The sequence below is a fragment of the Lutjanus erythropterus genome, chromosome 1 (genome assembly GCF_056507025.1).
Source record: "Lutjanus erythropterus isolate fLutEry1 chromosome 1, fLutEry1.hap2, whole genome shotgun sequence".
Lineage (NCBI taxonomy): Eukaryota > Metazoa > Chordata > Actinopteri > Lutjaniformes > Lutjanidae > Lutjanus > Lutjanus erythropterus.
In genome coordinates this window covers 4,959,825-4,987,151 of record NC_139317.1, presented here as the reverse complement: position 1 = coordinate 4,987,151, position 27,327 = coordinate 4,959,825, and the positions used below count along the sequence as shown (strand labels likewise).

At 38.6% G+C, this 27,327-nt stretch overlaps 1 protein-coding gene across 4 annotated transcripts; it reads right to left on the bottom strand.

Annotated features, from left to right (window-relative positions):
* Positions 1 to 888: 888 nt before the first annotated feature.
* LOC146332546 (troponin T, fast skeletal muscle isoforms-like) lies at positions 889 to 21,991 on the bottom strand. Of its 4 annotated transcripts, XM_084728317.1 has the most exons (15): positions 21,886 to 21,991; positions 16,562 to 16,601; positions 16,406 to 16,419; positions 13,352 to 13,495; positions 9,550 to 9,567; positions 9,279 to 9,296; positions 8,638 to 8,656; positions 8,500 to 8,545; positions 6,125 to 6,241; positions 5,822 to 5,899; positions 4,399 to 4,512; positions 4,189 to 4,298; positions 3,278 to 3,368; positions 2,815 to 2,855; positions 889 to 1,169 (listed from the first exon to the last, which is right to left on the bottom strand). In XM_084728317.1, the coding sequence occupies exons 2-15, from the start codon at positions 16,579 to 16,581 to the stop codon at positions 1,133 to 1,135; spliced, it is 867 nt and encodes a 288-aa protein (XP_084584443.1). In that variant the 5' UTR covers positions 16,582 to 16,601; positions 21,886 to 21,991; the 3' UTR covers positions 889 to 1,132. The 4 variants fall into 4 exon arrangements, with proteins under 4 accessions (XP_084584443.1, XP_084584532.1, XP_084584616.1 ...); XM_084728406.1 differs by lacking the exon at positions 9,279 to 9,296; XM_084728490.1 differs by lacking the exon at positions 9,550 to 9,567.
* Between the last annotated feature and the right edge of the window lie 5,336 nt (positions 21,992 to 27,327).

Here is a 27,327-nt window from a genome sequence, read left to right as displayed (position 1 = left end):
TCAGCCAGCCAGCTTATCAGCAGAAGTACGAGGCCTTATTTCCTGTTTGTCTTGTTAAACTCACTGCATTACTTTTTCAACACAAACTCAACACTTCCTGTATCTGTTCCAAAAAAAGCCTTCTAGCATTTCAGCTCCACTTGGGAGCAGCTGAGTCACCTGCTACACCTCGTGGTAAAAGTCGGTATCACCAGTTCAGTTTGGCGATTATGTTAAACTACTACTACTATAACAGCTGCTATAACAAACCAAACAATAGAATATTTCACACATCATATAATAAGACCCTTCACTTCAAAGTGTTGGACTAAACCAGAACTTGGCCTGCTACAATAACGGTTTTAAAAAATTAATCACTTCAATAGATTGTTTGTGTGTTTCAAAATTAACCTTAACAGCAAAGAACACTTTGTAAAATATGAATCCTTTCTAGTAATTTCTAGACTTTCCTTGGACAAAAAAAAAAAAGAAGTAATTTTCGACTACAAATCTTCATTTTGAATCCAGAGTGAAGAGTTGGATCAGATGTTAACATCATTTCTCACTATTATTACATTTTCAATAAATTTCTGACAGAAAGAATTGATTGAAAAACATCTCAGAAGCTAGAGATTAATATGGAATACAATGTATTCATATATAATAATAATAAAAAATATTATTATCAAATAATAAAATATTGTAATATAATTGCATTTTTATTCTATGTGTATAATATATTAAACAGTCAAATTAATAGTGATGATGTTCAGTTATCTGGGTGATTTTTTCATAATTATTCCCTTTAGATGTAGGTTTGTTAATATAAAACAATGTAATCTGACATTTAACTCTGCAAATCAATCAGATCAATCAAACAGATTGACAGAAAAAGTCAGACACGAAGACTGGAGGATTAATAAGTCTGTCATTTTATTCTCTGAATCTTTTTTTTTTTTAAACAAACACAGTGAGTTAAAGTTTTTTTTATTGGAGCTAAATTCATCCAGAAAACCAGTTCACTCAAGCAGACACAGGTGGTAAGACTGTTGTTGCCTTTGCTCCGGAGCTGCAGGTGTCTACGGGCTCTGAGCCGCCGTCGAAGCCGAGGGGGACGTGTCTCCTGTCCGGGCTGACGCCACTCAGGAGCCGCTCACTTCCTGCGGCGAGAGGCGGCTCCCTTCTTGCTGCTGCAGAGCGCAAAGAGCAAAAACAGAGTTACATCTGTCCGGTGATCCTTCATGGCGCCTTTAAGTTGTTTATTATAGTAAGATTGTGTAGGGCTGTGTTTAGGTAGTATTATTGTATTATTGTGGAAAAAATATGAGGAGAAACAAACCAACTACCACAACAGGGACTGATTTTTCTTTTGAAGCTACATCGCCCTCTAGTGTCCACAAACCTAACAGTTAAAACCAATGTGCTCATTTAAAGACGTACTTAGCAGAATTTTCTTGAAAAACATAGACTCATATGAATATAATCCCTTTCAATCATCACTTTACAGCCCTCTGCCTGTATTTCCTCATTTTCTCATTATTTTGCTGCTCTGGACGTTTTACAAACCCAACCCGCCAGTATTTGACGTCCTGGGAATCAGATTCAACAGTCATTTACAAACAGCAACAGACAAATCCTGCATATTCCACCTTTAACATAACATCATTAAAAACATGTAAATAATCATATTTTTTAAATTAAAATTGAAATAAGAGGACTGGTGAAGTTAATTTATCTACAGGCTACCACAATCAGAACATAATCACCATGACAAAATAAAACTGAAAGTGGATTTTTGGGAAAAGTTCAAGTACTATACTTAAGTACAGTTACTTGTACTTGTACTTGTACTTTACTTGAGCATATACATTTTCTGCTACTTTAAAATGTAACTATATATAATCATCCAATAAACTACCATGCATTATTGTAGATTTAGCTCCCCGTCAGTGTATAAGGTAATTTAAATGGTGAACACATTAATGCATCACTAATCATAGTTCAGTAATAAAATAAAGTACTCTGATTTTTGACTTTCTGTGCATTTTGGTGTTAACTGCATGCATAACTTTTAGAGTATTTTTACAGTGTAATATCGCTACTTTTACCAAGTAAAAGTCAAGTAAATACCAGAAATCTTCCTAATCGCATTATATTTTAATATAGCCCACTGGTGACCAAAATTAAAATAAATATAAATAGCTGTTAGCAAATATACTAACCTCACAGTGATGTATAAAATAACCCAAACAGAAAAATATCAGGTAATTTAAGTAGCCTAGAGCGCAAAAATCCAATACAGCAGCTAAATTCAGAAGGCTTGGTGTGGTTTTGATAATATTATTGTATGCAATTTAAGTAATGAAAATGCAGATTTTTCTAAAAACTAGTTGTTCATTTTGAAAGACCTGTTCTTTACTGATAATTCAATTTATCAGTGCAATAATCTGTACTAGATTATTAAAATAATCATTATTTGCAGCCTCATATCCAAGATTTATTAGTTTACCTTTTAGTTTTCCTTAAATTTCTTCACATTTTGTTCACCAAAGAATCAGCGTCACCCAACCGGTCGAGCCAGATGGCTGCTCACCCAGAGCCTGGCTCTGATTAAAAGGGAGGTTTTCCTCTCCACTGTCAATAAAGTGCTTGCTCTGTAAATAATACTATGAAGACTACAGTCTAGAATAAAACTGGCTTGACTTGACACACAGTTTGTGTGTTTAGATTTTGAACTTGATTATTTTGTCAGTGTGAACACACTGGACATGCGCTCAATCATAGATGAAACTGTCATACAGGGTTTCATTACTTTCATCACTTTCATTAACTTACTGTTTCTGCAGCTCATCGATGCGGTTTCTGAGAGAGATCACCTGAAAAACAGACAGATGTGTTTGAAGCAGATACAGAAGATATGACACCTGCACAGAACTTTAATATTCTCTGTTTAAAGCTGCAACTTCTTCCAGATTAAAATGACAATATTTAAACACAGTCTGCAGTATTTCAGCTCCAAATCCCCCCGTTTCCCTAAAACTGGGTGTGACCAGTGGAATGTGGACGTGATGAGGGAAGAGGACTGATGCAGGCAGATGTTTTAATGCTGATCAACCCAACATGAAAGGCTCTGATTGGATACTATCTGTCCCAGGAAGACTCATCCTCTTCGGCGAGATAAATACATGCCATACTAAAAGTACTCATACACTCATTACTAGCAAGAAAAGACTACAGTCATTTTTCTTGTGAAAATAAAAGTCAAGCGTTCACAGATACACAACATTTCCTCACTGACCTCATATCTCTGTCTCTTGAGCTTCTCGCAGTGGTCGTATTTAATCTCCTCCAGGCTGTGCAGCCACTCCCACAGCTCCTTCGCCTTTTCCCTGTCAGACACAAACCAGGAACCAAATACTCAATGAACAAACTTCTGTAGCAGCCAGGGTTAGTTTGGATTCACCAAAGTCCCACAATGACACAAACAAACTAACAGGTCGAGGCAGCGGTAGACCAGCAACTCCTGTGTTCTGCAGGATAAAATGACTGTTTTTGTCAAAGAAGTCTGGAGAGAGCGATGTTTGGCTTTTATAATGGCAGTTTCCTATCAGAAAAGGCTGTCAAAGCAAGGTAAAATGGTGAAAATATTCTAAATATACATCTATGTACACTTAAAACTAAAGTGTGAGTTTTAAATTTTTTTTCTTTTAGGTGTCTAGGATGACATTTTGCTGCCGACCCTGTCCACAGCAGGACATTACTTGGCTTCTTACACGCCCTATAAGTGCCTCATACATCCCCACTACAAAAAACCCGAATTCTCCCTTTAATAGTAATAATGAAACATGGGAGACAAAGGATTTTGTCACTCCAATTATTCTTTGTCTTAATTCTATCTGAATGATAACCTGCTACCTTTTTGGGGACTACAATCCCCAAAGTGCTTTAGGGGATGTAAACAGGAAGTATAATGTCACCATGGATTCATGCTGTGGACGACAACTTGAGCCCTTTTTTTTAATCCTAAATTTATTTACATTTTGGCACATTGGCACCATTAAAAGTTTGCCTTTGTGATCTTTAATAAGGAAAACTTCTCGGGTGTTCATGTGCAGTGAGGTGTTAGGTTGTTAAATTATGCTTTTTAAATGATGTCTCTCTGTATCATCTAGACTGTGAGTTGTCCTCTCGTCTCCTCCTGTGTGTTACCTCAGCTTGTCGTCGCTGAAGCCGTCGATGTTCAGGGGTTTGCATCTCTCCGCCATGATCTTCTTCTTCTTTTCTCTTTCAGTCTGCTTCTTGCCTCTCTTCTGCTCAGCCTGGAAAAGTCCAACTAGTTAAAAGTCTGTGTCACACACTGCTACTTGTTTTGCATGAGGTTGGACAGAAAAATAAATATAAAGAAAGAAAGAAATTTACCCTCTGCAGGATGCCGCTGTAGCCTGATCCCATGTTGCTCAGTGCAATCTTCTTCTTGGCTTCATCCTCAGCCTTCCTGTGAGCGTCGGCATCCTCCTTTCTCTGCCTCTCAGCCTGAGAAATTAATTTTAAAATATCAAAAATGACACCATGACAAGAAGAAAGACAGCTACTTGCTTGTTTACTGGTTTTATTTGTTCCTTTTGTCAGTTATGTCCATGCAATATTTTAAAAGTAACTCAGACTTGTTGCAGTGATGCAGAAATGTACTCTGCTGGGTGTGGAGATGCAACTTACTTGAAACCCTTAAAGCAAGATTGTGCAACTATTTTACCTTAAAATGATGCCTCTTTCACTCATATGGATGTTGTTGCACAATGTAACAGGGTTGAGCAGGTAAAATCTCACACATAAAGTGCATAACACTTTCCGGCACTACGTCGCACACCAATAACTGACTGTGGGAAGAAGTTAGGTGTTCTCAGTACTATTAGCTGGCTTTTACATTGGCGAGAACTTTGCAAAATAAAAGCCTGCAAGACAGACGTCAAGCCAGGCTTCTTACTGTTGGACTAGTCTGTAATATTAGCTGCTTGCCATGTCTTGTGTTGTTGCACTTGATTGATGTTAGGTTGTGTTAGAAAAGCTGTCGATTTTTCACTTCAGAATCCCTCGACTTGTCAACAAATGCATGTGAACAGCTGCCCATGAGTCACATCATAATATTGCTGTGTGTTCAGTCTGTGCTCATTCCCAACTCATCCCACGGTGACTCACATGCACAGTATCCATTAGCGGCTGACGCACCAGGCTTTTAAGTGACGTTAATGTAAACCTGTCCACGGCTATATGGGACACACCAGGCTATTGTGGCTTTTGTGGCAGGCAGCCTGTGTCTGGAGGAGGTGGATGTTTCAAATAAACACAGGACTTTCATCCAGGAAACTGGGGTTTGTGTCCCACATCAAACCATAAAGTTATTAAAAGTTGGCACATAACTTTAACATGCAGTATTTGTCTTTTATCATGTCTCTCCAGACACGGTTTTATCCTGAAACTACCCAAGCGGTTTTTGTGCCTGAACCTTCCAAAACTATGACCATTTCACAACGTTAATTATTTGTTAATAGAAGCTTTCTGGCAGCGTCTGATACAGCAGGTACAAAAAGGTACCTCGTGCATCAGACTGCGAGGGGAGGTGACAAAATGTTGGAATGATAGCAGGTTTGTATTTTCCGCCTGGTTTAACCAGAAGAGTTCAGTGTGACACTCCTTTTCAGCCTGGTGTTAATCTCAAATCTGCAAATGATTCACTGATGGTGAATTTATTCTGACTTTATTTATCTGAAACATGTCTCTGCTGCCGAAAGAGTCAAAAGAAGGAAGTTACTCGGACGCTTCAATAGAAGAAGAAGCTGTGTACCTCCCGTTTGGCCTGTCGCTCTTTTTCCTTGTCAGCACGAATCCTCTGCTGCTCTGCTCGCTCGGCGCGACGCTTCTCCTGGAAATCAAAAGACAATGCTTCAGTGTTTTTAACCACATGCAGAGCTGATTCTTCAGTCACACCTCTAAAACAAACCATGTTAATGATCAGATTCAAGCTGAATTTTATAAATTAAATAAAGTAAACTAAACTTCTTTACTTTAATGACAATACATATAGAAACACTCATTCAGGTGATTAAGCTCATGTGTAATGTATATTTTAATTTGGGCAAAATCTCACAATTCTTTCTTTGAGAGCGATGAGCTCCTCCTCCTCTTTCTTCCTGCACTCAAAGTGAGCGTCGATCAGAGACTGCAGCTCGATCAGGTCTTTGTTTTGACGTTTCTTCTGGATGTCCTGTGAGAGGCAGACAGGAGACAGCAGGGATGAAGTTTCTAATTAACACAACAAGACCTCTGAAAGTGAAAAAGAAATGCTCATATGAGGCTGGAGATGAAGGGCTCAGTTTATGGTCACAATTCTCTTTTCTTTACTGAATAATATTTGGTATTCATGTAATGCTTTACAATTTGCTTTTCATTCGCTCATTCAAACATACTGATGGCAATGAACAGCCATGACCATGAACTTATGGACAGGAGGAGCTGAGGACTGAACTAATAATTCAGTCCTGATTAGTGGCTGACCCGCTTGGCCTTCTTGGGTGGAGAACGTGAGAACGTTGTGTGGGAGGAGGAGCCACGGGAGAATGACTGAAGGGAGTGCAACCACAGTTTTGGGCCACAGAGAAGTAAAAAGAAGCAATGCAACAGGAGAAATAACTGTGTAACATGAAGTGTGTCTCACACATCAGTGAGGAATTTTATCTCTTCGCTTTTCTCACTAACATGCAGGAATGCTTGAGGAATTTATTATGCCGTCCAAGTCCAAGAAGTATGACTCCCACGACTGTGTTTGTTTAGTCTTTAGGTGATGCAATTATTTTGAGTGGATGTTCTCAGCATCCTCTCTTAGAATATTTTGTGTTCTACTGCACAGTATCTTTTTCGCACCATTTGGCCAATACGTTGGGACGAAGAACGCCGGTTCACCTGAGGTAATAAAGCATCAGACATACACAGATCATGCAGTTGTCAGATGAAGATGGCTGCAACCAACCAGCCATCAGAGCAGACAGACAGGACAGAATAACAAAGACAACAGAATGATGGGCATTGAGTTCAAATGAAAGACATTTGTTCATATAATATGTATATTTATATATACAAACTGAACTATTGATTCCTGTCCTGCCCGCTCCTGTTCCTCATATGATGAATGGTGAAATTAACTCTTGTTCAACAGGAATCTCACACGATTTCCAATAAAACATCCAGCCGCTAGCTGTCATGACATGTTACAGCAGGTTTTCAGGACTTAACTGTCCATATAGAAGCCACTGAGGTCACATGTCAGTGACTCTTATGGCAGCCATGTAAGCATCGGAAAGTGGGGATGGAGAAAAAGAAAAGGCTGGGGATGTTGGGATGTCGTGGACTGTCATTTTTAAGCCTCAAGTTTGGTATTATGGTCGTCACCATCATGGTTTTTGGAGCCAGAAGTGACCACATTTCTGGGGAGGTGATTGTGGTATTGACTGAAGCATACCCTGCTTTATCATCTATTTTACTCTAAATGGGACCATAATTGATAAAATGAACATCAAGCTGTAGTTAAGAAGACTTGTAACTAGTGATTGAGACCATGAACTTATTACAAAACTGTTTACTGTTTATCATACTGGGAGGTGTGTCAACCACCATCTACTGCAGGTTATACACTGACTAAGTGCCTCATACAACCCCACTTCAAAAAGCCTGAACTATCCCTTTAATATTGTCAACAATAACTCACCATGGATTCATGTGGTGGATGACAATTTGAGCCCTTTTTCTAAAATCCTAAATTTGTTTACATTTTGGCAAATTGCATCATTAAAAGTTTGCCAAAGAAGCTGTTAGAAGTTCTTGTTGTGTTGTGTGTTTGTGTGCCAACAGATGTACTGGATTCACTTTATTTGGCACACTTTGGTTAGCAGTGAAAGAGTTTGTGGTAATCAGACTCAAACATACTCTGCTTTATCATCTGTTTTACTCTAAATCGGACCATAATTTACAAAATGAACGTCCTGCAGAAAAGACTTGAAATTAGTGATTGAGAACATAAATTTTGCAACCAATGCTGTGTCCCCCTGCTGGCCACGAGGAAGAACATAGGTTTAAAGTTGAGATGACATGAAAAATGTCTTTTTAATCTCATCTACCTATCTATCTAATCATCTACACCTCAACCTTTAGCGGTGCAGAGCTGGGCTCAGCAGTCTCCCAGTGGACACAGCTGGACCAGGACCGAACACAGCCTCCAAGACTGACAGGCCACCGTAAATGCCAATAAATATCCAATATCCCTAGCTGCCTAGATAGATAGATAGATAGATAGATAGATAGATAGATAGATAGATAGATAGATAGATATACATAGTAAATAGCTGCTTCCTATTTCATGTGGACTTTAAGGCAGTTCAGAATTGGCTTCAATTTTCAGGCCCTGAAACTCCGTCCACTTCGATTGTTTCCCAAGATAAATATCAGTCAATGAAAAACAGTTCGACTTACATCAAAGTCCACTTTCTCGCCATCAGGGATCTTCGGGGCAGATGGTCTGTTCAAGGAAATGAAATTCAAGTTATAAGAAGTAGCTTAAAGGTGTCAGCAACATGAAAACACGATGGATCAGATGACACATCTACTCACTTGAACTTTGGCTTCTCTTCTGGTGTTTCAGCATCAAAACAGCAACATGGAGAGAAGAGAGAGATCAGGCTGTTAGAAACACAGATGTGGAGCGAGACAAAGGCTAAAATACTGCTGGTTAATCGGGGGGGAAGATCCATGTGGACAAGCTGAGTTACATCTGAGGGCTGCAAGTTGTTTCTCAAAGTCATTTGAGTGAGTTTCATAATCAGTCGTCCAGTTCCTGTGTGTTAGCCTCTGTTTTCAGTGCTGTAAGTACACAGTGTTTCTCTATTTCACAGTGTTAATTTGTTGTGCATTAGTGTGTGAATCAAACCAGTATGATCAGAGGCATCTGACTAATCAGGATCAGTACACCGTGTGCCGTAAATCACCACATAAACTATTTAATAGTTTAATTTTCTGAACTCATCGCACACTTTTCACAACAGGGAGTTTGACAGTGTAATTACTGTTAATCAATGTGCATGGTAAAAAAAAAAAAAAAAAAAACACAAGTGGGTTTTTAACAGAATCAAATAACGTAATTTATGATTAGCTTTTTGGGTTTGTTTTTTTTACGGGACCCTCACACTAAAGAAAGACAGACAACACGGGAGGAAAACGCAGGCAACAGCGACTCAGCAGGAAATACAAACTACCATCTTGATCTCCCTCCTCTGGCGGGACACATTCATGCAAAAAAGAGAAGAAGCACAGATGAGCAGTGGGGCCCGTAACCATGACTCAGCATTTCTGAATCCTTCACCTCTGTCAGCTGACGAAGAGACTAAAGCGAACGGACAAATTCTGCCTTTTCCCTCATGGAATAAATGCACACATTTTTGAATTATTTAACGTGTGATAAAGTCCCAGGGAAACAGAAATATCAGGTCCAATCAGAAGAACAGAGAAGAATACAAATCAACATACCTTCCTCTTCATAGGCCTCTGCATGCAGCAAGCGTCCAAAGCAAGAGCAGAACAGAAATCATTAGTGGTCGGACTGGGCAGCCTGTTCCTGTCCTCTTTATGCTGCACAGCTTATGAAGCACATTTACCAAATTGGGGGTGTTCATGTTCGTAACGTGCGGTCAGTGGCAGCCGCTGCACGAGTCCCATCATCTCATGCATTAATCCTGCAGCCAGCCTCTTATTTTCCTCCTGAGGTTTTATTTTAAGAAGAAACTGTGAGATCCAACTGAGAATTTTCACCTGAACTTCTTCAAAAAACATCAAAGTTTATTCTCTTAATAAAAGCAGCTATAAAAGTGATTTTAACCAGTCGGTGATTTGTTAATTTTATCATTTTTACCAGGGGGGGATGTCCCAAACCCTAACCCAATTTAATACTAACCCTAATTCATAATAAAAAAACTATATTTGGAATCACATTATTTGGCCTTTTGATCATTTAGAAATGTGATTTTATTTAAATAATCTGCTCACATCTCTAGCAAACTGTGAGACTATGACTCTGTGTCTGTCGATGTTGGCTTACTTTTCTGATGAACGTATCTCTTTCTAACCGTAGCCAAACATAACCAGACCTTAAACAGCATTGACAGATTTGAAAATGCAGTTTTTTTCTTTGGATTTCTTGGGTTGTTGACAAATAACCCATGTTTTGTCCACTGGTGGCTGAAATGCCAAAAACCACTGGACTTTCAATTTAAGAGAAAAAGTTATGCAAAAAATTATACAAAAATTTCAAAGCTAAACAGCAAACCATCAGTGAGTAGTTTGATTTGGTTTGTTTTGGGTTCTTTCTGCTCTGTTGTTTATGGAAGATTTACAATAACTAAATAAAAACAAGTCAAACAAGAAAAAAAGTGCAACAAAATACACATTGTAATATTATGTCCTTTTGATGTATGCATTTACTGTGTCATAATTAAACAACAAACATATGTTAAAGGAACTAATTTGTCTTTAAGAAATGAATGAAGTGTTTTGTTTTTTTTTATTTAAGTAGCAAAAATTACATTAATTTATTGAATTAATTGTCCTTTAACATATGTTTTTCATGTATGACACAGTAATAACAGAAATACATACATTGTTGTATACTACCATGCATATTTTTATGACTTTTTTGATTTTCCTTGTTTAATTTATTTTCATTTCAGCATTGGAAGCCTTGCATACTTCTGGTGGGAAACTTTTTGATGTGTATCATCAGTCAACTGTTCATGAAACAGAGCAAAACTTCATTTTTCTGGAACGATTCTGCTGCAGCAGCAAAATCAAAGCATTATTAGTTCAGCATACAGCGTACGGTGAAGCGTGGGACTTCTGCAGCGACTCCATCTGTGCGAAACAGTTTGCAGGGATCATAAAGGCATTTTGAAAAACCGTGAACGGTGAGGATGATTGATTTGCGTCACGACACCCCAATGTAAATGCTTTAGAGCAGTTTGCCAGTCTCACTCTTTACAGAAAGGAAGAAGCTAAACATGGAGTGAAGGGAGGCAAAGAAACAGCTTTTACATGACTGAAATTACCCATCATCCTCTCTGCTGCAGCCTTCAACATCGACAGGAGTTTGCCAAAATGCAAACGATGGGCATTAAATGAGACATCAACACGGATAGAAGGCGTCGGATGAGACAGGGTAGTTGATTCATGTAAATGTTTTCTTCTTCTCCCTTTCAACATTTAAATGCACAGCTCATATTCAAAGAAAACACACGTCTGACACTGAGCAGTAACGCTGGAAACAGGACAAAATGTTTGGATTGTGTGTCAGCTAACACTGATGGTGATGTGATGTGATCGCTGTGGACATTTTTTAAAGCAAAGCTCAAATGTTTTGCTGCGGTGCACTCTAAAAAATAGGGGTTCAGTGGAGGTTCTTCGGGGAGCCCGAAGACACCAACGAGGCACTTTAGTGTTCTTCGTTAGAACAAGACTAAAGTGTGACACACAGGCCTTGTCGTGACATGCCGATCGGCGTGGCGCTGATGTTGATGCTGCGGGTGTGCGTGCTTACATAGAAAACAATGGGTGCAAGTGTTTGGAAGTGTTACACACTGCTGGTTTGTGTTGCCCCACGTGGCTGCAATGTTCATGACACTGGAATGAATGAACAAAATGATTATTTGCTATTTTATTTTAGGCAGTGGATGAACAGATGATTGTGGAAAGAGCCAGTTTTACTCTACCGTGTCTGCATCTATGGACTGGAGCGTTAACTCCGTGATTTCCCAGCTCATGGTGTCAGATATGCTACACTTCTCTTTACAGTACAGCCAGGATCGCTTGTTCTCCTGCTCAAACACAAACCCCAGTGGTGAGTGTAACTGACAGTGTGCAGCAGCTAAATTTAGCTAGATTACGTGTGAGTTTTGTGATTTTAACCATCTGGTCCTGCTGAGAAAGCATCCTGACACTTCAGATTCTTAACTCACTTCTGTGGGCAGTTATGAAGAGGAGGTAACTCCAGTGGAAAGGGCTAAAAACAAAAAAAAAGGAAGCCAAAGGGGAGCTAGATTAGTGAGCTGCAAAAATATCAAACCTGACAAGACAAATGACTCTTTAGGCTCAAAATTTTCTTTTATTTAGAACAAATAATCTGCCAGTAGAGTGAGATACAGCAGCACTGCAGGGTAACGTCTACTGCAGATGCTCAGTCTGCCAGAGAACAGGGAGTACGACTGGGAAAATATCTCCACACACTGGCAGATTTCTGTCACTACAAGGAGCATTTTCAAAACCAGTTTTAGGATGATTACAGTTTCTGCTCCAATCCAGCATTCCTTACAATTTACATAACTTTAAAACCTGCATACCTATTCTGAAAATAACTCTGAATCATAAGTAACAAAAAAGAGCAACACATATTCTGGTTAGATCCCATGCATCAGTTCAAAGCAATATTTCAATATGAAATTTGTTTACAAGGAACTTTTTGCTCATATTTACAAGGTTACAGGGCCAGAACACTGATTTTATAATCTACATGATTCCAATAGTTTTGCTAGATAATCATAAGGTTGTCAAAAGTTTGTGCCATACAAGGTATCTAGTATTATTTTTTAATACTAGTGTTGAATCAAAGTTTAAAATTCTGGTATTCGGTCAACATTAGTTAAACGAACTTCACTTTAGCAATGGTGTCATTGGCTAACTAGCCAAAAAATATAATTTAAGCATAATTTAAGCTGCTGTGATTCGATAACATGCAGGAAAGACAATAGTCAGACTTTTAAAAGCATCTTCATTAACATGACTCCTGCATAAACACCACCTTGCAGCTACAAATGTACCATAAAGTGATGACGTGACTGGACTGTAGGTGGAGTCCTGAGTTATGAGGCCTAAGAATGCCTATAAAGAATGCATTGCACAAATTATTTATTCACATTTACTTTGGAGAGAAAAATCTGGAAATCATGAAAATGCAACTTTAAGCTGCTTCTTCAAATAAAGGAATTAACTTCACTGACTGAATGGGACGAGCCCAGTTATTTTAGCTGGTACTGAAACTATTCTAATCTTGTTCGTATTTGATCTTTAACATGGTAAAATCCACCATAAAATATCTTTTAAAAGGTGAAAACAATGAGCAGAAACTCTAATCATGCCTACTTGTTCTTTAAAAGACTGAGCAGTTTGAGTTGTCAGGCAGGATGTGTTTTGCAGCGTGTGGATGTCCACAGGACTGTCTATCCTACGGAGCAGAGTGCTGGATGTCCTGCAGGAGAAAGGTGAACGGACTGCCCATGCCACGTACCTTCCTCCTCATGAACCACCTGCTGCACCACCTCCTCTGGCTCTGGCTCTGGTTCTGGCTCTGGTTCAGGCTCTACCTCTGGCTCTGCTTCTACCTGGGCCTCCGCCTCAGGGGCTACTTCTACTTCTACTACCTCCTCCTGGGCTACGGCACGCAGCATGCACCAAACCGCCGGGAAGAGGGAGGGTGTCGGAGAAGGCCGTTAATGAAGACCACAGACATGACAGAGCCATTAGAAACCAAAAGTGAGAGATTACTTTAGTAACACAAGTGGATGGATGGATGGATGGATGGATGGATGAGCGAGGGACAGAGCTGCTGGAGAGAGAGAAACACATGGTGATGAGAGAAAGTCAGTTGACCTTTCACACAGAAGCCAGATTGAACTGTTCAGGTGGAAAAAAATACCTGAAGAGCAGCCAGTTATGTGCTGAGGTTGTGTCCAAGGATCATACATATATTCAGTTTGAAAATCAATTTCAAATAATGATCTTTATGAAAGCAGACTATGGAAGCCCTGGGCAGCCATGAAGGCTTTGCAACTATCTCAAGATCATTAAGATCTCAGGTAAACATTGTAATTTGACATCTATTATTAGAAAAAAAAAAAAAAAAAAAGATAAGATAATTTCAACATTTATTCAGTCCGTAAATCAAGACAAGTCATGGTATAGTTTTGTACGATAATATAAAGGAATGACATTTTCACAGACGGCATGTAACAAACATAAACCATCAACTAGAAAACCTGATTATGCCTTTGACAAAATATTTTATGTTAAGATACAGCAGGTATATTGATACAAGCATCTTGGTGTGCATATTTTGTCACTTTAATATCAGTATGGTTTTGGTAAATATTTGTCCCTTAAAGAGCCAAAAGTAAACTGTTCCACTGTTCCAGAAGTAGACTATAAAAACCTAATTCAGAATTACATTGACATTAATACACAGAAATGGCAGTAATCTAACACTGATCACGAAGTGTTTAAATTCTAATAGTAAATAGACGCTAAATCATCTTAGAATATCAAGTAAATCAAGAAATACATTTCACTTTTAATGCACAGAAAGATGAATGATATAAACCTTTAATGAAACTTTTAATTGAGCCACAAGTTAGTGGAACAGCAGCTAGACTGCTGGCTAGCAGGGTGTTAGCTAACTGACATTGTGACATCATTTTTTGTAAATTAAGTTGAGCTACGTAACTTTTCTGAGAGCTCTGCCGTAGTTTTCCACCTTCACGGTTACAAATATGGCCGTTGTGTGAATGAGGTCAATGACAGTTGCACTGATGTGACATAAACAGATGTAAACATGTCACATGCCAAGAAAATAAATGTTTAGAGCCGAGAAGCTCTGTCGCATTTTTTTCTCAACCATGTAACTCAGAACGTCACTCTGTCAGAGAAAGTCACCCTTAACTTGGAAGTGTTTGACTGACAGCTGGGTGTTAGTTAGCTTTATCCCTACCGGATAATAAACATAATACACTTTGTTTTTATACCGACAATTAAATATTATACCATAAAAATGAACAGCAAAAACTTTGGTCTCATAAAAAAAGTAATTTAATAATTTACAGAGCTATTTTTAATGAAACTGAGGGTAAATAAAGCAACATGATCAGTTTATTTTAACATTTATCACCTATTTAGGAAAAGAAAACCTGCTACGACCTAAATTAAATCTGTGCAGATGTTAGAGTGTCCTGTATAAAAGCAGGTGTCAGAGTCAAACACTTCAAGTTAAGAGTGAATCAGGCAGCTGACAAATTAGTACAGTGGAGAAAAAAAAAAGTCTTAAACATCGAATCGATTCAGTCGTCTTTACCTTCCTCTTCTTCAGTTTGGGAAAAACAAGGCATGAAGTGGGACAACAGAGACAAATATAACATGGTGTCATTTCATCATTATGTTTAAACATTATTGAAGCTGACAGTTTTTAAGCATAAAATGTTGGTGCGCAGTCCAACTAAAACCTGCTTGATTATTACTGAACTGAGACTGCTCTCCTGGAGTCTTCACAGTTCATAAAAATCACTAAACTCCAGTCCTAAGTACAGAAAATTTCCTACTAATCACCCCAAAATGTTCCTACAGGTCCTATAAAGCTCAACTGAAGTCCCAACATTATCTAAGCTGACAGGTATCCAGTTAAAGGGATAGTTCACCCAAAACATTATCTTCTCACCCTCATGCAACAGTGCTGCAGATTCTCCCAAACAGTGGAAGTGAATGGTGACCAGTTTTCAAACATAAAAACACCCCAACAGAATAAAAACATAAAATACTGCTTGTCAAACATAATCTGAGCCTCCTCCTCCTGACATGTCATTTGCACAACATCACACCACACACACACAGTTCAGACAGTGTGCATGTGCATGTAAATGTGGCTACCAAAATGAAGATTTATGCTAAAAATGTGGTGTATAATGACATTTTTTTTAGTCATCTTGACTTTAGGAGACTTGGATTGCACCAGATGAGCAGTATGGAGACATTTTATGTTTTTATTCTGTTGTTGTTTAACATTTGAAAACTGGTCACCATTCACTTCCACTGTTTGGGAGATTCTGCAGCGCTGTTTTCCTGTTAAACTCCAGCAGTGTTTTGTGAACTAAAAAACTAAACCTGACCTTCAATCACCATGAGGGTGAGTATATAATGACTAAATCTTCAATTCTGGATGAACTATCCCTTTAAGTTACCATCCTAAAAATATATATATTGCATACATTCAGTATACAATACAAAGGTTTCAAAAAGGATTTCAAATGTATACAAACTACATGGTAAAAAAAATAGTTTAAGCAATATTTTTAATTTATTAAATATTATTAATATAATATTTATAATATAATTGTAATATAATATTGAGAAATGTTTTATGATAGGAGGAAAAAAAGAACAAACTTGATTAAAATCACCTAGAGGTGACACAACATGAAGAAGGAGAACAGGTCAAAATTCACCTGCATCCTATCTCATTACATATGTAACTTACATATATGCATATAAGAGAAAAAACAGAGTGGTCGTCACTTACCCTCGAGCTGATCCCTGAAATATGAAAGATAAAACATTAATAAGTCAATCAAACATGAAATCTCAGCTGCATCAGTTCATTTTAATAAAGATATAAGTGATGAAACGACATGAGGCAGCAGTGAATGTTGTTATTGACAGTGAGGGATCCACTTACACTTCCTCAGTGTCAGACATGGTGACAGCAGACTTCACACCTGAGTGAAAACACAAAGAGCCTGATGAGGTGACAGGACTGAAACAGCAGCACAGAGGCCGTGCTGATATAAAAAGATTAAGAGTTTGAGCCCCACAGAGACAACTGTCCTGCTGCAGAAACTCCTCCCGCTCCACTTTACTTTCTATTTTTATTACACTGGAAATATGTTCATTTGATTAAAAAAAGACACAAAATCTAAAGGAAATTTATTATTCGCTTCAATGCTAAGAGCTAAAAGAGAAGACTGACAGTCAGGAGCTCGGAAAGTGGAATCGATCTTCTCGTACGAAGTGGAAATCACACTGCTGCCTCTCGCACAAATAGGAAGCGTGGAGCTTCAGCGTGTTAACCACACACAGCATACTGCTCATAGCTCGAGATGTTTCTCCACCTCAACAACTACACTCTCCTAATCCATTGTTACACACACCAGAGACGGAGGTGAGGAGACAATGTCCAGCTGCCACAGGCCCCTGGGGCAGCTGGACATTGTCTCCTCATTGTCTCCCAGACTGGGAGGCCGGTGGTTTTATCAGAGGGGCTTTAACGGGCGTTTGCTTGTTTGTTTTGTTTGTTGTTGTTTTCCCATTTCCTGCCCTTTTATTTATTATGTTTTATACTGGTCCTGCTTTGGGTCGTGTGCACTGCTAAGACAAAGCTAAAGCTAAAGATGACTGTCTGCGGAAACCTGACGCAACATTTAACAATTTCTATTTTTTCTTTTTATTTCTGTAGTAATTTTGGATGACTTTGGTAACTATGGCAACCTGTCTTGATTCCAGCTGCACGTCTTGAAAATAGCCACAAAGTGTTTGAGAACATTTAAGCTATCATTAAACAAAAGAGCATGAGCTCGTGGAAAGTAACTTAGTACATTCGCTCAAGGACAGTAATTAAGTAGTAATTAAGTGAGTAAGTACCAGTACTTCTGTAGACTATTTTTACTTAAGATTTTCAATGCAGGACTTTTATTTGTAGGCCAGATGCAGCTGCCACACATTGAATCTGTCGTCAAAGCATTTTCACACTTGGCCCAAACACCTTGTCCAGAAGTGTTTTCTCAGCTGGCTGGGAGGTGTTATTGTCTTTACAGGTTTGTTTTCACACATGAGGATCTGATCTGAGTCCACTGAAAACCTCACATCATCGACACTGATGTCAGAGTTTGTTTTTAGCTCAGTCAATATCAAATGCTTCTTTTAATTCGGTGTCACCTGCAGACCACATGATCCCGTTTCAGCCATTATGACCCATATACTCAACGTAAAAGGGATTTTTTTGTTATTCAAATAACAAAAAATCAAATGTTTTTCTTTTACTTACCAATAACAGTATCCTGCTATGGATATAGTTTTTATCTAGATCTTTTTATCTTGCGCTGGTCACACCACTGAAAAAAATCATCACCGACAGGTGTAAAGTCACACAACTTTAATTTTGTATTGTGTGATTGTTTGTGGAAAGTACTTTTTGGGCAGATGCAGGTTGAGCAGACATGCTTTAAAAATTAAACAAAAACTGGTGGCATGATAAGAGGTATGAGAGAGAAAATGTTACACTTTAGTGTCATAACCATGTCATGCCACCTGTCACAAGCATGAGGGAGTCTTTATGAATGCTTGTGACTGTTTCTGACAGTCAATTATGTCATTTTTTTTGCAAAGCTGACATTGTTTTAGAAGTCTTTGCTATGACAACTTTACATGATCAACTCGTTTAGTTTTATGTTTTAACATGACAAAATATAATATTAAATCTTCATATTTATTTTATATTTTACTTTACCTTAAGTAAAGATAACAGTAAGTATTTTTTTTTTCAAGTTACTGCTACTCTCTTGTGGTTGTTTGTTTGAGTTTGTGTCATTTAATTTTTGTCTTCTTATTTCTCATTTTAATTTATACAAAAAAATGTAAAACTTTGCAATGTACATGAAGGAAATAATTGTCTGGAATGATGAATTTTAAATCACTGTAATAAAGTAATAAAAAAGTAAAGTGGTCTTTTATTGGACTTGTCATAAAGATGTCATAAAGCCAGTTTGATGACAGTGTACAAGAGGTTACAGAGTCAGCTGACGGACAGACAGCGGTTAGCTCGTTTACTTGTCATTAAAATAGGCTAACCTGCTGTTTTCTGTAGCTGACTTTAGCTAGATAGCTCAGTTAGCTTTGGACCTAGCCATCAAATTTGCTAACTCAGCCCTGAAGCGCCAGGAACAAAACCAAGCAAGAAAATCACCATGGCGGCTCAGTATTCCTTGTCAAACTGACCACCGTCTGTCTTGGAGGCGTCAAATAAAGCGTAAACTTGGGTGAACCACGACAGTACTGACAGACACCTAAAACTCGCTTTATTTGAGTTGAACTTTGATTGACAGCCGTCCTGGACTCATCACCATCTTTCAGACATCATAAAAACTCCAGTCCTTTTTAGGAAAACGCCCTCTAACCTGCCTGAAATGTTTCCACAGACCCTGTAAGGCTCAGCTGAAGTCCCAACATCATTTCAGTCCACAGAGGGATGAGGAGCAGCTCTGTTGGATGAAATGTGGGAGGATTTCTGCTCACTGTATATTCTGTATATCATATTTGATATATATAAAGTGTCTTTGGATGACTCCTTCACACTTAGCGGTGGGCACAGCTGCAGAGGACTTGGAGGATTAGTTCTGGATCATATTTCTACCCATCAGCTGAGGAACGGTGTCCAAATAGCTGCTTTAATCCCTCGGCTCGGTCCAGCGGGAGGATCCTCTGCACTCAGGCAGCCAATCAGCACCCTCCGCCAACAAATGAGGTCTTTGATCGACTTATAGCTGACAGCGGCCTCACCTCTGTGTGTCCACCATTCACTCAGTACATACCGACACTTCATCGCTCTGTATATTTAGTGGGTGGCCACTTCATTTCTTAAGTATGAGGACACTGAGTGCTGAGAAGTGTTTCTGAGCCTTTCTGAAACTAAAACTCGGTGCTGAAACTTAAAGACCGATGAGACAGGTGAGGGCGCCGAGGAGCATCATGCCCTGAGCCAGTCGAGGGCAGATTTAGATTGAAATGTGAGACGAATTTATAGACCAATCACATCAGGCTGAGAGGAGAGAAACTGGTAGCTGGATGGAGGATGCCTATTTTGCTTCTGATAGCAAACGCGTCATCATCACCATCCCAAAACCCTGTATCACTGAAATGTCTGCCAGGTTGTTAGATTGGTGCGCGGGATGGATCAGTTTAAAGTTCACCATACTGACAAGAGGTTACAGGAGGAGAATCTTTCAGTTTCTTCATTCAGACAGTATGTGTCCTCTTAATTTTAAAAAGAGACGAGAGAGACTGAACTTGAATCGAAATTCAGAATTCAGCGTCAGCTCATATAAAAACCTGAACCATGATGCTAAATCTGTAACCAGAACCACAGAATATGCAGGAAACAAAGACAAATATACCTGTTTTCTACAGCTGCAACTAACGATTATTTTTCATTATTTCCATCGATTAATCTGTTGATCATTTTCTTGCTAAATCAATTAGCTGTTTTGTCTGTAAAATGTCAGAAAATGGTGACAAATGTTGAAAAAGGTGACATCCTAAAACATCTTGTTCAGTTTATGACCAATGAAGCCAGGAAATATTCACCTTTAATAAGCTGAAATCAGAGAATTTTGACATTTTTTCATAAAAAATGACTCAAAATGGTTAATTGGTTATCAAAATAGTTGATTAATTGACTAATCATTACAGTTATACTATTTTGAATCAAAAATGTAGTAAATTAGGGCTGCAACTTTTCAATGATGATTAATCTGTTGATTATTTTCTTTATGAGTAGAGTTGTTTGCCAATAAAATGTCAAAAAATGTTGAAAAAAGTCGATCACTGCTTCCCAAAGTCCAAGATGACGTCCTCAAATGTCTTTGTTTCGTTCACAACCCAAAGATATTCAGTTTACTATCATAAAGAAGTAAAGAAACCAGAAAATTTTCACATTTAAGAAGCTGAAATCAGAGAATTTCGACATTTTTTCTTCAAAAAATGCCTCAAAATGAGTCGCTGAAGCTCTAACATTATCAACCAAAAATGTGGTAAATATAACAAACATAAATTAGGAAATGAATCAAATGAAAGTTTTCTGTGGTTTCAGGCTTTGGTGTTAAAACATATTTGTGTTTCTTTGAGAAATAAGACTGCAGACAAGAACTACATGTAGCTGTGATTTTTGGTGGTGTTTATGTGAGCCTCTCTAAGCTACCAGCTCTGTAAAACCCAGGAACTTTTGTCCACAGATTCTCACCAAAGCTAAACTTTGGTGCCAATGTGGCAAGTATGGTACAGTATCTGTGACCAGAGCCAAAAGTATTTAAAGATAATGACCATGTATGAAGGTAAAAAACAGTCTGGAACTAAATGAAAGAGATGGAAAACAAAAAAACTAAACACAGCTTTCTCAGGTTCTTGGTTTGGCTCGTATGAAAGAAGAACTTTAACCAGGGGAGACAAAAGTACACACATTTGTTACTGTACAAGTACAAATATGTGTAAATAAAGTAGTTCTTTCCTCAAGTACAAGTGAAAGGCTCTGAAATGTACTCAAGCATAAAAGTAAAAAGTTGTCAGAAAAATAAATACTCAAGTAAAATACAGATACCTGAAAACTGTTCTGAAGTATAATTATTTATTTGTTCTTCATTATTTCCCACCTCTGATTTTAACATCACATAAAGTGAAGGTGAAAAGTGCTCTAATTTTACAGAACCCTTGGCAGGCTCTCATGGTACTTTATATGCCTCTTTGATTACTTAAATAGATTCATCTATTTCCCTCTGGAGCTCTCAAGTTTTACTCCATCATGTCAAATGATGATCAACGTCCTTAAAGGTCACTGAAACATATAATTCAAGTTGTCATTTTAACTTAAATGTGTATGAGTCAATTATATAAAGTGACATTTTTATTAACGTGTTAAATCAATCATGACTGGGCTCCTGCTCTGGAGCTACAGACTGTTAACTATCCCAAACATAAACTACACATGTTTGACATGCAGCAGAACATGTCTGCACCTATTCCAAACGTCCCTCCTGAAGTTACAGCCTGCAGTGTCGGAGGACATACGATCATCTGTGTTTTGACGCTCTTTTTTCCTGCTGCTCGCAAATGCAACAAAAACAAAATCTACATCCAGCTGATTTTGGTTTAAAGGGAGAATCAAATTGTCAGGAATATGTAGTTTAGTACTGATGAGTGGTTTCAGGGCTGCTGCCTGCCATGTGGTGGTCTTACCTCAGAGAGGAAGAGAAGCTCCTCCGACGATGAAGATGAAGGTCTGTAAGAATCTACAGGCTCCGCTCAGAGAATAAGTCCTTGTGTTATAGTGATACTTGAGCTCATCAGGCCCTTATTGGCTGTGGGATGAGAGCGAGGTGTGTGTGTGTGTATAGTGTGTATGTTTATGTGTGTAAAAGGTGGGGGGGGGGGGGGGGGGGGCAGCCATGACCCTGGAGAAGGAGATGGATGAAATACTGTGGATGGAAGAGGAGGGCTCAGGTTTTGGAAAGGAGCAGCTGAGAAGCTTCTGTTGCTAAATTTACAGTGATAGAAGGCTGAGAGGGGGGGTTACACATCAGCCTGGCATCCAGACAATGGAGGGAAAGTGTGTGTGTGTGTGTGTGTGTGTGTGTATGTGTGTGTGTGGGTGTGTGTGTGCGCATGCCAGCCACTTCATCAACCAGTCAGTCAATCAGTCAAACACTCACTCAGTACAGAGTAACAGAATAATACAATAATAATAGAAGTGCACTAAAAACAGAATGCTCGCTAACAATCAGTCAACTTTAATGTGAGAAATAGAAACAGACAATAACATATTTAATAACTTTTAAAACATGATAAAGTGTTTTCTACTGTAGCTTAATGTGTTATGTATTTTTCTTTTATGGTTTTCAATAATTCAATGTTTCCTCTTTTATTTTGTAATACTCTAGTCTCCTCTGCTTTCAGTAACTTCCTGTCTTACGTCTCTTCTACAGGACAAAAAAGCCCACTAACTTCTGGCTTTTATCTCCAGTGAGAAAGCATACAACCAGCATTCAGTTCTGGGTCACATGACTTTACAGTGGTCACAAGTATCTATCAGCTCAGCTCTGATTGGCAGTGAAGGAAACATGATGTCACCAACGACGGCTCTTTTGCTCCGTCTTCATACACGCGCTGCTTAGTCTGATTCATCGGCACAGTGGAATTTGCACCAACTTGAAGATGTGTATTTCCTATAAATTCTTTACAAGAATTCATAATAATGTTCGGTTTTCATTTGCAGTCACTCAACACGATTCCTAACAGCTGAAAGCGAACATGTAACAATAAAATAATGCAGATACCTGAAGGTGTATAAACAATATTTATCTGTTTCCCCTCCTGTGTGATCATCTGCCTCGTCCTGATTAGTTTCACTTCTGCCTTTCAATCCTCAGAGTGCAGAGTGAACGCTGCAACCCAGACAGCTCCGAACTTGAACATTTCTGACCTCCTACTAGAAAAAAAGTTGTCTGATATCACACATCAATGCCTAAAATAATACAAGCTATCACAGAGTAAAAACAAGTAAAGTAAGTATGGAGTAGCTCCTTTCAGGAACAGGGATAGAGCTCTAACAGGCGAACAAACTTAAAAGTAACTGTGCTTCTTATTGCAAATTAGAAACTTAGCAGTAAGTTGTCAAACTGGCAGTAAATGTACAGTTTAGGTTACAGTGAGTCTGTTAATAAATGCTGCAGCTTCTCAAGACCAAGAAAAGTTATAAGTGACATGGGGTTAGCTGTGAGGTGAGCTGAGCAGGACGGGCTAACAATAGCAGTACCTCTGTGCCTATGATGTCAGTGTGTTCATATCTCTTTCAGAAGCTTTGTAATCCAGTCTGGAACAGCAGTGTCTTTCTGAAGATGTGGTAACATAAATCCATAATGATAAATCCAGCACTTAATGTCTGCTGTTAATATTTATCATTTTATCTGACTTAAAAACATTTGTTGTTATTGTTACCATGTTGTTAGCCATCCAATCCTGAATTCTCGACCAATCAGAGGCTGTGTTTCTGACTTGACAGTGCAGCTCCATAGATGTATTAATAGATCCTTGCACTGATCCCAAAGGGATTGCACAGCTGAATGACATGAGACCGACCCTTCAAAATAAAATTTGTCTGAATTTGAGTTTAATTCCTCACGTTCCTGGTTACCATGCTTGATCAACTGTGACACAGTGTGCAAATAAACATGATGAAGTTCCCTCTAGGGCGCCCTCTGGTGTCGAAAACATGATGCAGTGCCTTATAAGCAGAAATGAGTTGGCCTCTACACTCCTCTAAATAGTCACCTGTGTGTGTTTATCAGAGGTGTATAAGTTATATATTAAATTTGAGTCACATAATAAATAAATTTTAATATAACTAGGCGCCCTGTCACCTGGACAGCCTGAATCTCCCCATGCAAATCTAATCCAGTCCCTGAGCACAGCTGCAGGGAGGTTTTACTTCACGTCAGCAGAGGGATTTGCTACCAGACTGTGAAAGCTGGACTAAAGATGTATGATGTCATTTAATTTTGAGGCCCCAACCAGTGGTGGAATGTAACTATATACATTTTCTTTAATACCATGAGTACAGATTTGAGGTAGTTCTAGTTTACATGATAAAGTTCATTATAGGGTGTATATACAGTATATATTAGGGATGCACCTATACCGTTGTTTCATAATACCCTCGTGTGCTCATAAAACTACTCCTGTTCACCGAACCAGATGCCACGTCATGGAAAATAGCTCTCCAACACAAGCACTTTAATGAAACATCTAAAGAGTTCACTTAGTTTACTAATGCTTATGCTCTTCTTGGTCGTGCCGTCATTATCAGCGAGAGACTCAACATCATCCACAAATGACTGCAGCAACTTTGGCAGCTGTCTGTAAAATTGTTTTTCAATCAATGTAAAACTGAAACAAACTCACTCACCTGTAGGCTGCAGCTGCTGTCCAATATGCCCTGCATGGTGTAAATTAGTTGAATGCCACAGCTAATTAATCTGAAGATGAAGGATAAAAGCACTGCTGCTCCAAGTCTGTAATACTCTTTTCTTGGTTGTTAGCGTTTTCTAGTTTTTCTGGCTGTGGGTACTAAGCAGACTTCAGCTTCTCTTTGTAGTTAAATCAAAACAGACTGTATTTATATAACCCAAAATCACAATTTGCCTCAGGAGGCTTTACAATCTGCACAGTGTGTGATACCCCCTGTCCTGTAGAACCTCTGAACATTAAAGAAAAATGTCCCTGAAAAAATCCTAACAGAGAAAAAATGGAAGAAACTTCAGAGTCAGCCACAGAAAAGGGATCCCCCTCCCAGGATGGATAAATCCAATAGACGCTCGGGCTAAACGATTTTTAAAAAATATCTAATTGCAATTATTTTGACTGATATTGCAATTGCAATATGATTTGCAATATTAGAGGTAATGATCATTTTTACATCATTATTCTTACTTTGACTGAAAAACATGCTAAAATAACCATACTGTGATTTTATTTTGCAGGAATCTGTACCAAATGAAGATGTTTTTTTTAGTCTGTAGAATCTGATTTGTAGGACAGAACATCTCTGCTTCACAACATTCATTAATTTAAAAGTTTTTGACACACATTTTGCCTTAAAAAAAAATCACGCCTTCTGCACTTTGAAAATTGCAGAAAGTCATATTGCAATTGCGATAAAGTTTCAATTAATTATGCAGCCCTAACAGATGCCACCAAATCTACATACTTGTCCTTTAATGAGAGATGATGGTCAAAAATCAACAGTGAATTGAGGCATGGAGTGCAGGCTGCAAACTAAACTGACTAAATAGTAAATGGTTAAATTTGGCAGGAAAGGCTCGTCTCTCTGAGGGAGCTCTCACTGAATCTGAGCAGCGACGAGGATGAGAGAGCTGATCCTCATTAACGGACATACATGTCATCACTGGGTACACTGGCAGAGCAATAGTGAGAAGTGTCAGCTTATAATGGCCAAGCTCCACACCTGAATGAAAATGATTTATTGTCACTAGTCAGCTGGTAGCCAACTAGTAGTAGTAGCAGTGTTGAAAAAGCCACTGATGGTAAAACGTGAATGGAGCAGCTGATGAAGGCTGAAGCCAGACTTCAGCGCTACTAAAACCAAACCAGAGCTAAAAGCGGAGTGAATATTGCACTTAAATGAATGCTAATGTTGATAATTGTTTGCTAACACTGTATATCCTATAACAACTTTGTAAGCTGGTGGCAGGGTGGTGGCTGCTTCTCCTTTATCTCGTTTTGGCTAGTGGCCAAAATCGAGCCAACAGCTTTAGAGATAAACTGCTGTTTATCTTAACAATTTCTACCATTAACAAATTTGTTGACTCAGCGTTGTTTTACAGATTTATTAAGCAGAAACATATTTTAAATAAGTATTGCTAGAGAAAGTTTAAATGCAGAAGAACATGTTGAAGCTATAGTTAGCATATTTTATTTGTTTATGTCTGTTTGCTTGTAGCTGGTGGTGGCTGACAGAGTTAATGCTAACTCTCACTCTCTGCGCTGAAAGGTGTCCTCGGCAGGGGAGGTTTCAGGTTGCTTTTCCTGCAGTGCAGTGATTGGATTTTGAATTTCTTAGATACCAAATCTAGCTTGTCAATGGTACCTCACTACCTCACCTCACTAGTGACAAATTTTGCACAGATTAAAGTCAGAATCGAGGTCAGACATGTTAGGGGACATAAACATAATAGAAACACCTGGTACACAGGCAGCTAGCTAACCTGTCAACAGTTTAGTGGAGGCCTTTTATGTGGGCTTGTGCTGCCCCAGAAAAGACAAGGTCTCAGAAAAATGCAAAATGCACAAATTCTTCCTTACTCACTTACTGGTGCACAATACTGCCACTGCTGGGGTTTAGAAAGGTGAGGTTAAAAACCCCACAGAGGTTAAATACCTGATTAGTCAGTTGGAGCATCTTGGATCAGAGGCGAAACATCTTCAGGAACCTAATCAAGTCTAGTTGCCTGTGATTATTCTTTCTAAGAATTGCCATGACCTGAATGACCTGGATGAGAATCTTCACAGACTTTAGAAAGATTATCACTTTTCTGAAATGAAAACCAGGGACATTTTAAAAGAAGAACAGAAGAAGAAGAGTGATATGAATCCCTAATAGCCCAGAAGCCCAGAAAAAAGCACAACATGATTGAGAAGGTGAACCTATTCTGCTGCCACATAATATTATCTCAGTTTGCAATCTGTTTTTGACACAGAGCTATAAAACAGACATTTTTCCAGGGACAGCGCCAGACACCAAAAACCAGATGTCCCCATTTTCGAGGGACGTCTAGCTCTTGGTGGCCTTTCCACCTCGAAAACAGGGACGTCTTGTTACCATAGCTTAATGCCACAACACTGCTTGTCAGTGATCATCAAATAAAATGCAGAGTTTTATTCAAATACAAGTTACAAAATACACAAAACTATGCTACACAGTTATATAAAATTGAAATACTCTATATTTACTGCAGCTGGGAGCTGAGGGCTCTGTGTGGCTCCACTGGTGTAGTTACCCGTGTGCATGCCTGGCATAAAGGCAGATCATCAGACTACAAAGCAGCAAGCATCTAGTTCCAGCCTGTTTCCTGATCCTGCTTCATAGAAATAAATTCCACAAGA

Bases quoted from the DNA above. Each gene is read 5' to 3' on its own strand.
- LOC146332546 (XM_084728317.1), bottom strand. From the start codon at position 16,581: ATGTCTGACACTGAGGAAGT. The intron at 4,299-4,398 runs GTAAATTTCTTT...GGACTTTTCCAG, and splicing joins ACAGCGGCATCCTGCAGAGG to GCTGAGCAGAAGAGAGGCAA. The intron at 2,856-3,277 runs GTCAGTGAGGAA...TCTGTTTTTCAG, and splicing joins TCAAGAGACAGAGATATGAG to GTGATCTCTCTCAGAAACCG.